At 44.4% G+C, this 15,654-nt stretch overlaps 1 protein-coding gene across 2 annotated transcripts in view; it reads left to right on the forward strand.

Moving 5' to 3' along the window:
* LCMT1 (leucine carboxyl methyltransferase 1) overlaps positions 1–15,654 on the forward strand; it is a 75,594-nt gene that overhangs the window by 39,018 nt on the left and 20,922 nt on the right. For both annotated transcript variants that reach the window (XM_082260975.1, XM_082260974.1), the window contains exons 6-8: positions 183–285; positions 3,211–3,331; positions 10,234–10,335. In XM_082260975.1, the coding sequence (XP_082117101.1) occupies positions 183–285; positions 3,211–3,331; positions 10,234–10,335 (326 nt within the window). The remainder of the gene's footprint in view (positions 1–182; positions 286–3,210; positions 3,332–10,233; positions 10,336–15,654) is intronic.

Below are 15,654 nucleotides of genomic sequence, written 5' to 3' on the forward strand. Positions count from 1 at the left end.
AGAAACAGTTGTTGGCAAGCCCGTGTATGTGTATCATTTTCCATAGTCTGTCAATGGCACACTGAAAGGGCTTGTGGGTCATAGATTTCTGATCTCCATCAGCTGCCTAAGAGGTTAATGCCAGTCTGTGGCCATTCTTCAAAAGCTTTTACAACAGATACTTCTGTTTGATTCTTCCATAGATGCTCACAGCCTTGACTCCTCGCGATACTCCATCATGGGGGCAGATTTGAGAAACCTGAAGGACATGGAGGAGAAGCTAAAGAAAGTTGGCATGGACCCACAGTAAGGTGTCTATTTAAAAAGGAAAGCCTAGAATTTAACACACACCATGTACCTTAATGTTATCCTAATGTGATCCTGTTTCCTATAGGGAAGGAACAGTGGTGTATTTTGGTTTTGTGCTGCCTTAGGCAAGACTAAAATTGGTCGCCCCCCCTCCCCCATGTAAATTTGCCCCGCTCCTTTTTTAACGGATGTGACTTCCTCCAAAATTGAAGGACTACAAGTCCCAGCATGAACCCCTGAGATCTCACGAGAGGGGGGGTGAGAGGGGGGTGGGAGAGAGAGGGGGGGTGGGTGAGGGAGGGAGAAGTGGGGGATAAAAGAGGGGGGTGAGAGAGAGGGAGGTGAGAGAAAGAGAGAGGGAGGGGGGATCAGAGAGTGAGAGGATGAGAGGGGGGTAAGAGAGAGAGATGGGAGTGAGAGAGAGGGGGGATGTGAGAGAGGGGGGATGTGAGAGGTGGGGGATGTGAGAGAGGTGGGGGGTGAGAGAGAGAGGGGGGATGAGAGAGGGAGATGAGAGAGAGAGAGGGGGGGATGAGAGGGAGAGGGGGGGTGAGAGAGAGCGAGAGAGGGGGGATGAGAGAGAGGGAGGGGGGATGAGAGAGAGGGGGGATTAGAGAAAGAGAGAGGGGGTGAGAGAGAGAGAGGGGGAGGCGAGAGAGAGGGGGGTGAGAGAGGCGGCCCTAGCAACCAGTGGCCAATAGAGTCTCAGGTGGAGGGGGGTGGCTTTTTTGCTGCCCCCCTGCAAAGTGCTGCCCTAGGCCTGGGCCTTGTTGGCCTAGGCCAAAATACAGCACTGCCTTCTAGTAGATGCACACTGTTTCAGTTGGACAATCCTAATACTGCTGAAATCCCGGGTGCTAGCTCAGTCCTCAGCCGCAAATGTCACAGAGATAGAAGAGAAGTGGTGACACTCCCGTTTATCAATAAAAATCTTGTATGTTTTATTGGCTGTAGTAATAAAAAGACACTAAGACAGCTCTACCAGCTAAGTCGATGCGTTTAACGCTCTTAGCCCTTAGTCATAACTTTCACTAATGGCATGAAATACATAAACTGCTTCCCTGGTAGAGCTGGGAACTTAAACAAATCAAACACAAGATTTTTATTGCTGAACGAGATTTCCGCTTCTCTTCTATCTCTGTGAACCAGTGCTTAGCCTATGCAAGTCAACAGGTTCACTTAAATGCTCCTTTCATTAGCTGTACATTCTCATCTTCCCTTTAGTTCCCCATCACTCTGTTCATTTTCCACTTTCTTCTTAAAGGATACCTGCACCCAGGAACAAAAAATTATTTTGCAGCTAGGATGCAGTGGCAGCATTTATTTTCTATTTTAAGGATAGGTGCATGTTCTGCAGGAATATAAAAGCACCTGTATGGAGCATGCCTGGAATCCAGTGTCCTTAGATCTGTGAAGTGAACTGAACTAAAGTCTTACACAAAGTTATCAACTTTCCCAGCTACCTTCTGTGAGCTACAAAGCCACACCCCTCTATGTATTTAAGATGAGAGGGGGAGGTGTTTCTTAGTCAAAATTAAAAGAGCAACCTAGGACTGGAAATTTGTAAGTGGCTGAATCACCAGGGAAAACCAAAGGAAAAAGCCTGAAAAAAAAGAAAATTAACGAAGCCACCACATTCCAGTACACTGCAATACATTACATATTTGCTATTTGTTTAGATACGCTATGGGTACAGAGTTTTATTGAGGTTAAAGTGGAAGTAAACCCTCCTATCGTTTTCAGCCAAGTAAGCTGCCATCTTGGCCTCTGTTTAATCTCCAGCTGCCATGATGCTGCACGTGTGATCAGTTGTGTCTCCAGCCATTGGATAGTTTGACTGTATGGTTGAGAGCCCAACCAATGTGACAGTGACATTCCTGTTTTTTTTTTTAAACTGTTAAATCGATGGGTTTACTCCTGCTTTTTAACCACTTCATTCCCGGCCTATAGCAAAATGCCACCTGACGATTGGTGTACAGAGTTTCATAAGAAGGGAAAGGCTCTGGAGAAGTCCTGGAGTTGCATAAGGGAGGAGCTGACAAGGGGGCTGGAGAGCGGGAGGTCTTGGGAGGAGCAAAGGGGACAGTTTGGGTGATGTAGCTCAGTACACAGGTGTTAATGGCTCTGTATTTTGTTTGGATTTTTATTTTTTGGGTGAACATAAGCTATTGGAAGGATTGAGAGAGAGAGAGAGAGAGGGGTGATGTGGACACTCAATGGTAAGATAACTTGGTCTGCCAGCAGCAAGAGAGGGAATTAGTAGCTTGGTGGTGGTGTTAAAGCAGAACTAAAGTTCTAAGTATGAAACTCGTATCTTTCCCTAAAGGGATGCAGATCATACAGCTTTTCCCATTCGAGTCCTGCAGGTGCAGCAGCTGATTGATAATTCTAAAACCACTCCCATACAGATTCATTCTTCACATGGACACAAAAGATAGGAATTTGCAACAAAGTTTGTATAAATCCTTGTAATGTACATAGATCACCCAGATGTTTTTTTTTTTTATCAACAAAAGTGGAGTTACTCTTTAAAAATAAATCTGCTTGACCAGTTACCCTTTTTTGTTGAGAGACTTGAGTGAATGTGTAGGAAGAAATGGAGCCCTAATGGATGAATTGTTGAATCAGTCAGGTTCCAACAATTAGATTTAATAAAAGTTGGTAGCCAACACATTTTGGGGTTCTTCAGGTCTTGCTGATGCACCTCAAATTCTTTTCACAGAGACTAGCCACATAAAAACTATGACACACACAGAGAATAGCCATCACAAGCCCTGAAGAAGACGAACATGTTGATTACTAACTTTTTACAGATATAATTGTATGAACTCAATTCATCTTTTTCACACTCCCTTTAACTGAAAGTTCTTTTTGCCATGTTGATAGTTTTGCCTTAAATCATCTTTCTGTCTTTATTTCCAGGCTACCAACGCTGCTTGTGGCAGAGTGTGTGCTGGTTTACATGAGCCCCGAGAAGTCTGCCAACCTCCTGAGATGGGCAGCTGACACCTTCCCCACAGCCATGTGTGTAAACTATGAACAGGTAAAGAATCATAGGATCATCTCAACTTTGCAATCTGTTAAGCTGGGTACACACACTCAGTTTTTTTTTTTTTTTTTTTTGTATGTTGAACCCAGCAGACTGAGCAAAAAAAAAAACATGACAGATCGTCATACCAGCACAAGCAATGTTGGTGCACAGATTCCCCCCCCCCCCCCCCCGTACTATTGTATTCTGACATTGAGACCGGCTTCTGTGGACCAGACAGCTGTACACATGGGCCAAAAGACATGTCTATGATTTCATGTCTATGGCAGCAGTAAACCCCTCAAACCCTCGTTCTTTATCGTACATCACGGGACACAGAGCAGCCATATTCATTACTATCTGGGTTATACACCACCTATAGGTGAATGGACCCTGCCGACCATTTAAGACAGGAAGTCCCCCGCTATAGAACCCCTCCTATACAGGAGGTACCTCAGTTTGTTTTATGGTCACGGATTGGAGAAGCTCTCCATGTTTTTTCCAAAGAAGAATAAAGAAGATTATGCTACAAACCCCGATCAAGATCTTTGAATCGAAGGGGATTCGCATTTAGATCCATCCGAAAGTGGAAGACTAAAAGCCTCGGTAAAGGAGAAACCAGGCTTTGCCTGTAATGTGACCTTTTTTTTAGGCACTGGACCCTGGGATCCACACCCTTGATAAAAACCAACCCCAAAGGCATTCCGGCAGGGTGCTCTACAGGTCCAAGGGAGTGGCCCCTTGAAAACAAGGGGACCCTGTCCTTGATGGTCGGCAAGTGCCAAAAACCCGTGATGAGTGAAGCTTGGGTTCTTGTTTTAAGCAGAATCCTGCGGCGGAAATGGAAAGTCCACTTTAAAAATATTTGTAAAAAATATTTTATACACTGTCCCTTTTAAAATAACTAGAACCAAGTGCCATGTTTAGGTCTCCACATGTTGTTTGGCTTGCAGGTTTTCGCCTAGGCGCACAAGCGCCCGCGCATTCGTCCCCTCTCTGGCTCCAGGTCAGGAAGCTCCCTCTATGGCGTCTCTGTGGCGAAGGATCGTATGCGCGCCCACAAATATTCACCATTTACAGGCACAGACAAGTGTGGGGCGTGCCATGATGCGATTGCATGCATGTGGATGTGGTCGTGCACGTCGCACATGCGCAGTAACCAGTGCAAGTGGCGTGACTTTTAAGGAAGTGTCCCCATCGCGCAAGCTTCTGTCAAAGGCTGGAGGGGATGCAGAGCACTGCAGCAGCAGCTGGGTGCGTGAGTCATTGTGGGTGCATGTTTACAAGCACAGACCGTTTCTGTTACTTTGGGATAACACAGTGCTGTGTGTGATAAGCTGTATAGCTGGGCACAAGCCTGGAGTACACTAAAGTTAGTACCTCAAGTTTTCTTGCCTAGAGCAATGTCCTCCCGAAAGAGGAGTGGGGGTACAGCTGGAAGGGGCACTATGGTGCCAACGTTAGGATTAGAAGATCCCAGTTGTGCTTCCTCTGTGTTTACCTCCCCTGAATGGCCAGAGGCGTCTAGCCAATCGAAACAATTACGGTTGTCAGGCAAAGTAGCCGCATCCAGTGCTTCTGTCTCAGCCTACGTCACTAAGGACGATTTGGCATCGGCGCTAGCCGGCCTTGAGGGTAAAATTGCTGGCATGATTGCAGCATCACAAGGAGGAGGAAACGTGATAGATCCCCTCACCTGGGCCCCCCCCCCATTTTAGTTTAGGATTGGGAAGAGGATGTGGAAGAAGTAGCTGTAAATGACTCTGTAGAAGGTCAAGCTGAGGTTTTCACTTCTGGGGGTTCAGGATTTGAGGAGTCATTCTCGGTCTCTCAGTCACAAAGATTGTTAATACAGTCTCTTAATCCAATAGAAAATGATTTAAATGACCTCCCTTAGCAATGTCTGAAGTCTTTTTCCTCTTTGGGCTCATTGTGCCCTTTTCAAAGTCCTCAGGCTTTTCCCTTGAATCCGCTCTTGGAGCAGATAATGTATGCTGATTGGGATCATCCTGATAGGATTTTTGTTCCTCCCAAATGTTTTTTTTTTGTATCCTATGGAGGAAAAGTTCATAGGAAAATGAGTATACCTACAGGAAAAGCCTAACTTGTCCTGTGAATAATGCCCAAGTTTTTAAAGATCCATCTGATCAAAAGTTGGAATCTTTGCTAAAAGCTTCCTTTGCTATTGCGGGGTCTCCAATACAACCGGCAGTGCCAGCTATAAGAGTTTGTCAGTTTTTTAAAGACCGTATTAAACGAGTTTCCAGGATAGTTCCTTCTCAAAGAGAGTCTGTGGAAGACTTGTCAGATCTACCTCGAGCTTTGTGTTTTGCAGTAAATGCTCTTAAAGACTCCATACAGCAAATGTCATCATTTGCTCTTTTGTCAGTTCATTTGCTCAGAATCCTGTGGCTAAAAAGCTGGTCTGCGGAATCACTGTGTAAAAAGTTGCTGGCTTTATCTTTCATGGGGAATCGGAGATCTGGGTAGAAATAATTCAGGACAACTGGGTTATTTCCACTATCTTGCAGGGGTACAAACTAGAATTTCAGGTGTTTGCTCATCCTCGGTTTGTAAAGTCAAACATACCTGCAGATCCTCTAAAACAGAAGATCTCTCCTTCTGGCTCTGGACCATTTACGGTCTCAGAGTGATTACAGAAGTTCCGGAGGATGAAAGATTATTTTTAGTCCCCAAGCCAAACCGAGACATGAGACCTATTTTGGATCTCAAAGCTCTGAACCAGTTTATAAACATTCGCACTTTCCGAATTAGCTCTGTCATGGCCTCTGTGCAAGGAGGAGAATTTCTAGCATCCATAGACATCAAGGATGCATACCTTTGCGTGCCTATCTTTCATGCCCATCAAAGGCTTTTACGCTTTGCAGTAGAAAACCGTAATTTTCAGTTTGTGGCTCTGCCCTTTGGGCTGGCCACATCTCCACGAGTGTTCAAAAAAGATCCTAGCCCCAGTATTGGGGGCTCTAAGGTCTCAAGGAATAGCAGTGGTAGGATATCTAGACGACCTATTACTAATAGATCGATCAGCTTCGGCTCTAAGGCAGAATGTGTGACAGTTCAGTTGTTAGAATATCTGGGCTGGATTCTGAACTTGGCAAAGTCAGCATTACAGCCGGTCCAGCATCTGAAAAATCCGGGTTTCCTTGTAGTACAGGCAAAGGTATTCTTGCCGTCAAAAAATGTCATAGACCTGAAGGATCTGGTTTGGTCCGTAAGAAGGAAAAAGTACCCTTCTGTACGTCTTTGTATGAGGTTATTAGGGAAGATGGTGTCCTCATTCAAAGCAGTTCCCTGTGCTCAATTCCATGCCAGACCTTTACAAAGCAACATTCTGACAGCCTGGAGCAGAAAGATCCAAGCCTTAGATTGGTGTATGTCTCTGGTACCCTTGGTACATCAGAGTAAGTTGGTGGTTGATGGCCAGGAATTTGGAAAGAGGAAAATCCTTTCTTCCAATAGTCTGGAAGGTAGTGACTACAGATGCCAGTCTCTCCGGCTGGGGAGTGGTTCTGAAGGAAGCCACTGACCAAGGAAAGTAGTCATGGGTAGAAGGGAGCCTTCCCATTAATCTCCTGGAAATCTGAGCAGTTTAGCGGTCATTAAAGTACTGGATGCCCAGACTTCGGGGTTATCCTGTCAGGGTACAATCTGACAATGCCACGGCTGTGGCTTATATCAACCATCAGGGAGGCCCAAGAGTCAGTCAGCCCTGAAGGAGGTGGTTCTCATCCTATCCTGGGCTTAAAAATTAGTTCTATGCCTTTCGGCGGTTTTCATTCCAGGAATAGAAAACTGGCAGGCAGTCGTCAACAGATATTTCCTGGGGAAGGGTCCTTCCACCCCGAGATCTTTGCATTGATCTTCCAACACTGGGGGGGGGGGGGGTCCCAGGTGTAGATTTGATGGCGTCCAGGTTCAACAACAAGTTGAAAAAATTTGTGTCCAGGACCAGGGATCCAATCGCAGTCAGGAGTGGATGCCTTGGTGATTCCTTGGGAGGAGTTTTCCCTGATCTACGCCTTTCGTCCATTCAGCTGCTGCTGCATCTTCTAAGCAGGATACAGGTAGAGGGGAAATCAGTAATCCTGGTGGCTCCAGCATGGCCCAGGAGTTTTTGGTATGCATTGTGTCCTTGGGATCTAAATTTGGTGTTGGCAGTTTTACAGAAACAGCCTTTTGAGCCCATGCGGCATGTTCCTCTGGTTCTTTTGACCAGAAAGTTGGCCTTTTTAGTTGCAGTAACTTCAGCCAGAAGAGTATCAGAATTAGTGGCTCTTTCTTGTAAAGTCATTCTTGATTTTACATCAAGATAGGGTGATTCTACGTCCACACCCAGGTTTTTTGCCCAAGGTGGTGTCCGCTTTTCATTTGAATCAGGACCTTATACTGCCTTCCGTCTTTCCAAATCCTCAAACGGCAGAGGAAAGGTTATTACAATCTCTCGATGTAGTACGTGCATTCAAGATTTATTTGAAAAGGTCAGCTCAGATTCGTAAGACCGACCTTATTTTTTTTTTTTTGTGCTGGCAGCATCTAATTCTTCAATTTCTCAATGGATTCGGCAGGTTATTATCCAGGCGTATGGTTTAAAACCGGGGTGGGGAACCTTTTTTTCTGCCGAGGGCCATTTGGGTATTTTTAAAATCATTCGGGTGCCTATTATATTTGGTCAAACATTTAATTAACTCACCCCTAATGTGATGGCTGCAGTTGCTTCTCTTTGGTGAGGTGTGTGATGTTAGCTGGTATTGATGATGTTGCTACTCGCAACTGGTTTTCCAGGTTTGCCCCCCTTAATGCAGAGTGATTAGTACCCCAATCAATGCGGAGTGATGAGTGCCCCCACATATCAATGCAGAGTGATGAGTGCCCCCACATATCAATGCAGAGTGATGAGTGCCCCCACATATCAATGCAGAGTGATGAGTGCCCCCACATATCAATGCAGAGTGATGAGTGCCCCCACATATCAATGAAGAGTGATGCGTGCCCCCACAGATCAATGCAGAGTGATGCGTGCCCCCACAGATCAATGCAGAGTGATGCGTGCCCCCACAGATCAATGCAGAGTGATGCGTGCCCCCACAGATCAATGCAGAGTGATGCGTGCCCCCACATATCAATGCAGAGTGATGAGTGCCCCCACATATCAATGCAGAGTGATGAGTGCCCCCACATATCAATGCAGAGTGATGAGTGCCCCCACATATCAATGCAGAGTGATGAGTGCCCCCACATATCAATGCAGAGTGATGAGTGCCCCCACATATCAATGCAGAGTGATGAGTGCCCCCACATATCAATGCAGAGTGATGAGTGCCCCCACATATCAATGCAGAGTGATGAGTGCCCCCACATATCAATGCAGAGTGATGAGTGCCCCCACATATCAATGCAGAGTGATGAGTGCCCCCACATATCAATGCAGAGTGATGAGTGCCCCCACATATCAATGCAGAGTGATGAGTGCCCCCACATATCAATGCAGAGTGATGAGTGCCCCCACATATCAATGCAGAGTGATGAGTGCCCCCACATATCAATGCAGAGTGATGAGTGCCCCCACGGATCAATGCAGAGTGATGCGTGCCCCCACGGATGAATGCAGAGTGATGCGTGCCCCCACGGATGAATGCAGAGTGATGCGTGCCCCCACGGATGAATGCAGAGTGATGCGTGCCCCCACGGATGAATGCAGAGTGATGCGTGCCCCCACGGATGAATGCAGAGTGATGCGTGCCCCCACGGATGAATGCAGAGTGATGCGTGCCCCCACGGATGAATGCAGAGTGATGCGTGCCCCCACGGATGAATGCAGAGTGATGCGTGCCCCCACAGATGAATGCAGAGTGATGCGTGCCCCCACAGATCAATGCATAGGAAGTCACACCTCCTGGACCCACTCCTATGATAGACGTCACTACTGTGCTGTCTATCATAGGTAGGAGGCGTGACTTTGTATGACAGCGGCCGCGCCGGGTAAGCAAAGAAACCTGCTGTGTGTGTAATCAGGAGGCGCTCCCCCTCCCCTTCCCCTCTGGAGGCAGCCCAATGGCAGGCCCGGATCAGATGGCTTCGGGGGCCGCAGGTTCCCCACCCCTGGTTTATAAGGAAAGGTTCCATCTTTTCCGGTAAAGGCACACTCTACCAGAAGAGTAGGTGCCTCTTGGGTAGTTCGCCATCAAGCTTCTATGGCTCAGATTTGCAAGGCCGCTACTTGGTCTTCGGTACATATGTTCACTAGATTCTATCAAGTGGATGTTAGGACCCAGGCGGAGTCTGCATTTGGCTGCATTGTTCTGCAGGCAGCATGTCTGTTTTTATCCAATCCCACCTGCTGGGCGGATGGCGAACGTATCGCCATCCGTCTGTTTTCAGTGGATCTTATTGGATCGGACACCAGACGGGTGTCAGTAGACACATGTCCGCTGACATCCGCCTCCACATAGAGGAGAATGGGAGGCCGGATCTGGTCCGCCTGAAAACGGACAAGCAAACCTGAACGGTCCGATCTTGTGAAAGGGGCCTAAATGGGAATGAATTCCTGGAAATATTAAACTTATTATAAAAACAGCCTTCACTGTCTATAGGTGACAAACACACTTTCAACATACACAACCACTGCAGAACTACAGTGATTTTGTTAGAGCCCAAGATAAACATGAACTGAGCTGACAGAACGGAAATATTTTATTTAGGAGTTCTATAAATATTGTATTTGCCTACTCCTCCTATAAACTCCATTCTTGCTGGACCCGATTCAGCTGGCAGGATGGGCAGGAAGGTTTATGAGATGTCAAACATTTGATAGAAACAGACTGAGGTTTTATTTGATGATTTTAAGAGCCAGCCAGTGATAAGAAATGTCTGTTAATCTCTGTTCTTTTACTGACCAGGTCAATATGGCAGACCGCTTTGGACAGATCATGGTAGAGAATCTGCAGAGGAGACAATGCAACCTGGCGGGAGTTGAGGCCTGCCGATCACTCCAGTCTCAGGTAAAGAGCCCACTGCTTCTCTTCTCTCTGTTGCACAATGTTTAAAGGGACATATGGGATGATTTACTTAAACTGGAAAGTGCAAACTCTGGGGCAACTGTGCATTGTAGCCAATCAGCTTCTAACTTCAGCTTGTTCAAATATGCTTTGACATTAAAACTTGGAAGCTGATTGGTTTCTATGCAGAACTGCACTAAGTTGTGCACTCTCCAGTTTTAGTGAATCAACCACATAGTCCACCCAGACTTGATGTTTGAGTTTTGATTGAAGCTGGTTGAATATTCCAGCACCTTTGCTCCTCAGAGGTCTCCATACTAGTATTAAACTACTCTATATTAAAGTGCTTGATAAGCACCTTTATTTGTACTTTTTATTACTTGTGCCCAAAATCCCTACAAATAAAAATAAGTGAACACTTTCATCTGAATAACTCTGCAAAATCAGTTCATTAAATGGTACTTTGTGCAGTGATACAAAAAGTGAGAAAAATGTGAACTTCACACTTTGTGCTCATATGCAATCAGCTTAAAGTAGAACTATAGGCAAAAATGTTTTTTTTTTTTTTTTTTGGATAGAGTAAGGCCCCTTTCACACTTGTGCGACTTGTCCTGTGACTTGGGACTGCAAATTCGCATAAGTCGCACCGCATGATTTCCAATGAGTACCATTCATATCTGTACGACTTCAAAGTAGTCCCTTTGGTCCGATTTTTGATCTGACTTGATGTCCATTCGCCTCAAGATTACACAGTCATTGCTTCAAGTCGTGTGACTTTCAGGTCATACATGTGTGAAAGGGGCCTAAGGGAGGGTTATAACCCCTGTAAGGTTTCTTTTTGCCCACTTTGTCCCATTGGGTCTTAGTAAAGTTGGTACATATGTAAGCAGGAAAATACAGTCAGAGTATGAACAATTTTTATTATTATTTTTTATTTTTTTTGTAATCAAGGTAAAGTTTATTAAAAATATATAAAGGGAGAGGCTACCTCATTCATTTGAGTAGCCACGGAGTTCTGGTAAGCTGCTTGTAATATTTGTGCACGGAGGTGTCCCCATCTTGCACTTTTCCCTGGTGTCACTGGAAGGAGTGTTCTTCACAGTATCTTGCACTTGGATTCGTCTCTACTTGCACCATCTTTTTTGGGACTTTATCTATCATTTTGGACACTACCCTCTTATTACTTTGTGGATTATTCATTCGTTTTTTCTCACAAATTTCTCAGTTTAAAATGTTCTTTTCACTTATAGCGCTGCACTTTTGGAAATATAAAGTTTATTAAAGGTATAGAGAGTTACAAATATTCATCAAGGATCTCAAAGCATCAAACAAATGAATATTGTACAACATGGCAGGAGACCCTCATCTCAAGGTTCTGACCCTCCCTCTTGGATTTTAAGCTGTAATTAGCAGAGCCCTCTGATTCCACCTGTATTGAATTTTATTGTGAATGTACTGTCTGTGTTTTTGTTGTAAAGCGCTGTGTAAGCTATTGGCACTATATAAATCCTGTATTATAATAATTAATATACAGGTACGAGCAAAGATCCAAAATCCTTTTTTTCTATTTGAAAATGGGGAATTGATCTCCTCCTGTAATCCGATATCCACCGCCCTCAAAGATGCTGTATGGGGTTCCCCGTGCTTTGAGCACACAACCAAAGTTGTTCTCGATCAGCATCATGAGTTTCCATGGTGCTGGCAGGTCAGCCACCAGGATCATGACAACTCTAGGGCAGGGTGCGCAGGGTCTCTTGTTGCTATGCTAGCAACGCATGATGCTAACCCTGGACTGGATGGGCTTCCGCCAGAAATGAGAGGATCTGTGATGAGGAACTCTGATGTGATGGAGGGGTTCTCTGTCATTGGGTACCCTGATGTGATGGGGGAGGGGGCTCATCCATAGGGGGGCATCTGATGTCATTGGGCGACTCTGTTGTGATGTGTAGGACCTCTGTCGTAAGGGGGAACTCGCACATTAAGGGAGGGCTCTTATGTAAAGTTAATTCATCAAGACAGTTGTATGCAGCATCCTAGGCTCAGGTTTCTCATTGATGAGTACCATTTACATTTTTTACACTTTAGACTGGGGTGTCTCAAGACTTTGCATGCTTTTAAAGGCTGCGGAAGTTGGAAAAAAAGTAGCAAAATGTTGTCCTAAAGAATAAGCACTCACTAGATGATTTTGACCACTTATCTTGAAGATGGTCAAACCTTGTGTTGTAGATGAATACATGCTGTGTGTGGACGCTGCCCTTGACTTCAATAGCAAATCAGCAAAAATTAAGGAGAAGAGGCTTTCATAGCATTTTACACTTTGTTAAAAAGCAATATAAAAAGAACTCGCATTTCCATGTGCTATCCAGCACTGTTTGACAACCACCCTATTGAACACCTTTGTGTATTAAGAACCAGTTTACTGATTGTTCTGAAAGGATGTGATGCCATCACTGCTCCTTGCACTGCAAAATATAATATAGATGGCTCCCCAACGAGGTGTTAGTTTTGTCGATGAACAATGTTTATTGAAAAACTAGAAAATTCAACTTAATAATTGACCTTCATTAGGTTCTCTTTAATTCAATCAATTGGGATGTCTTCTGATGCGCAGTGCCTAGCAGTAAAAGGTTGGTATGGACTTGCCAGATTCTACACAGGTACAGTGCCTTGACAAAGTATTCATAGCCCTTTAAATTTTCCACATTTTGTCATGTTACGACCAAAAATGTAATTGTATTTTATTGGGATTTTATGTGATAGACCAACACAATGTGACACATAATTTTGACGTGGAAGGAAAATGATAAATGGTTTTATTTTTTTTTTACAAATATCTGAAAAGTGTGGCGTGCATTTGTATTCAGCCCCCCTGAGTCAATACTTTGTAGAACCACCTTTTACTGCAATTACAGCTGCAAGTCTTTTTGGGGATGTCTCTACCAGCTTTGCACATCTAGTGTGAAAATTTTCCCCATTCTTCTTTGCACATTAGCTCAAGCTCTGTCAGACTGGATAGAGAGTATCTGTGAATGGCAATGTTCAAGTCTTGGCACAGATTCTCAATTGGATTTAGGTCTAGACTTTGACTGGGCCATTCTAACAAATTAATATGCTTGGATTTAAACCATTCCATTGTATCTCTGGCTGTGTGTTTAGGGTCGTTGTCCTGCCGGAAGATGAAGCTCTGCCCCAGTCTCAAGTTTTTTGCAGACTCTAAAAGGTTTTCTGCTAAGATTGCCCTGTATTTGGCTCCATCCATCTTTCTATCCACTCTGACCAGCTTCCCTGTCCCTGTTGAAGAAAATAATCCCCACAAGATGATGCCATCACCACCATTTTTCACAGTGGGGATGGTGTGTTCAGGGTGATTTGTAGTGTTGGTTTTCCGCCACACATAGCGTTTTGCTTTTAGGCCAAAACGTTCAATTTTGGTCTCGTCTGACCAGAGCACCTTCTTCCACATGTTTGCTGTGTCCCCCACATGGCTTCTTGCAAATTGCAAACGGGACTTCTTATGGCTTTCTTTCAACAATGGTTTTCTTCTTGCCACTCTTCCATAAAGGCCAGATTTGTGGAGTGCACAACTAATAGTTGTCCTGTGGACAGATTCTCCCACCTGAGCTGTGGATCTCTGCTGCTCCTCCAGAGTTACCATGGGCCTCTTGGCTGCTTCTCTGATTAATGCTCTCCTTGCCCGGCCTGTCAGTTTAGGTGGGTGGCCATGTCTTGGTAGGTTTGCAGTTGTGCCATACTCTGTCCATTTTTAGTTGATGGATTGAACAGTGCTCCGTGAGATGTTTAAAGCTTGGGATGTTTTTTTATAACCTAACCCTGCTTTTAACTCATCCACAATTTTATCCCTGACCTGTCTGGTGTGTTATTTGGCCTTCATGATGCTGTTTGTTCACTAAGGTACTCTAACACACCTCAGAGGGCTTCACAGAACAGCTGTATTGATACTAAGATTAAATTACACACAGGTGGACTTTATCTACAAATTAGGTGACTTGTGAAGGCAATTGGTTCCACTAAATTTTAGTTAGGGGTATCCGAGTAAAGGGGGTTGAAAACAAATGCACGCCACACTTTTCAGATATTTATTTGTAGAAAATTTTTAAACCATTTATCATTTTCGTTCCACTTCCCAATGATATTCCACTTTGTGTTGGTCTATCACAGAAAATTCCAATAAAAATACATTTACATTTTTGGTTGTAACATGGAAAATGTCAAGGAGGATGAATACTTTTTCAAGGCACTGTATGTACCATGAGTGTGCACTCATCATAACCTCGGATACATGGCTTGGTTTTCTCATTAATCTTTTACTAAACAAATTGCAGACTTGTCCCTGTTGATGAAGCTGACCTCAGTTTATCCTGAGGTTCATTTTGTCGCGTACAGAGAGTATCGATTAGCAGATAGAAAGCCTCTCTGACTTACTCTATTGTTTTTGCGCAGATAAGATAGCAGCAGCTTTGTGAAATCAAGCATGAATGAATATTCATGAACAGGAGATCTATAGAACAAGCGACAACTACTGTAGAATCTTGTTTGACATGCAAGCCCAATAGTCATGTTACTTTTTTTTTTTCTGGGAGAAACCCCACTAAGTACAGTACATATGATGTTTAAATTGGTTACAAATCAATCAGTTGTTTATTTTAACCACTTGCTGCCTGGACTGTAGCTGTTATATGGCTACAGTGTGGCTCTCCAGGTCCAGGAGGACATCCCAGGCCATCCTCCCACGTGTGCACCTCCTGGGGCATGCATTGTGACCGCTGTGTGCCTTAGACACAGCGGATCACAGATCGGTGTAAAGAGCCAATTACAGTCCAATCACAGCTCTCACAATTTAAACAGACTTACCGGTTAACGGCTCTCCTTTCCTCACACAGAGACAGAGTATGAGGAAAGGAGAGCCAATCTGTGAGGGGCACAGAGTGTACAGTATTTATACTAAGTGCCCTGATTTATCAGTACAGCCTTGTCAGTGCAGCCTCTTCAGTGCCCATCGGTGCAGCCTCAACCGCACACATCAGAGAAGAAGGGAAAATTACTTACTTGCAAAAAAAATTTAACAGAAACAAAATGTATGGTCTTTTTCTGTTAACAAAAAAATAAAAACCCCAGTGATGATTAAATACCACCAAAAGGAAGCTCTATCTCTCTCAAAACAATGATAAAAATCTAATTTGGGTACAGTGTTGCATAACTGAGTAATTGTTATTCAAAATGTGACAGCACTCTTACTAAATACCTTGGACTGTCTACTTTCCAAAGTAACTCATTTGGGAATATTTGTACTGTCCTGGCATT

Source organism: Pelophylax lessonae (assembly GCF_965119305.1).
Source record: "Pelophylax lessonae genome assembly, chromosome: 6".
Classification (NCBI taxonomy): domain Eukaryota; kingdom Metazoa; phylum Chordata; class Amphibia; order Anura; family Ranidae; genus Pelophylax; species Pelophylax lessonae.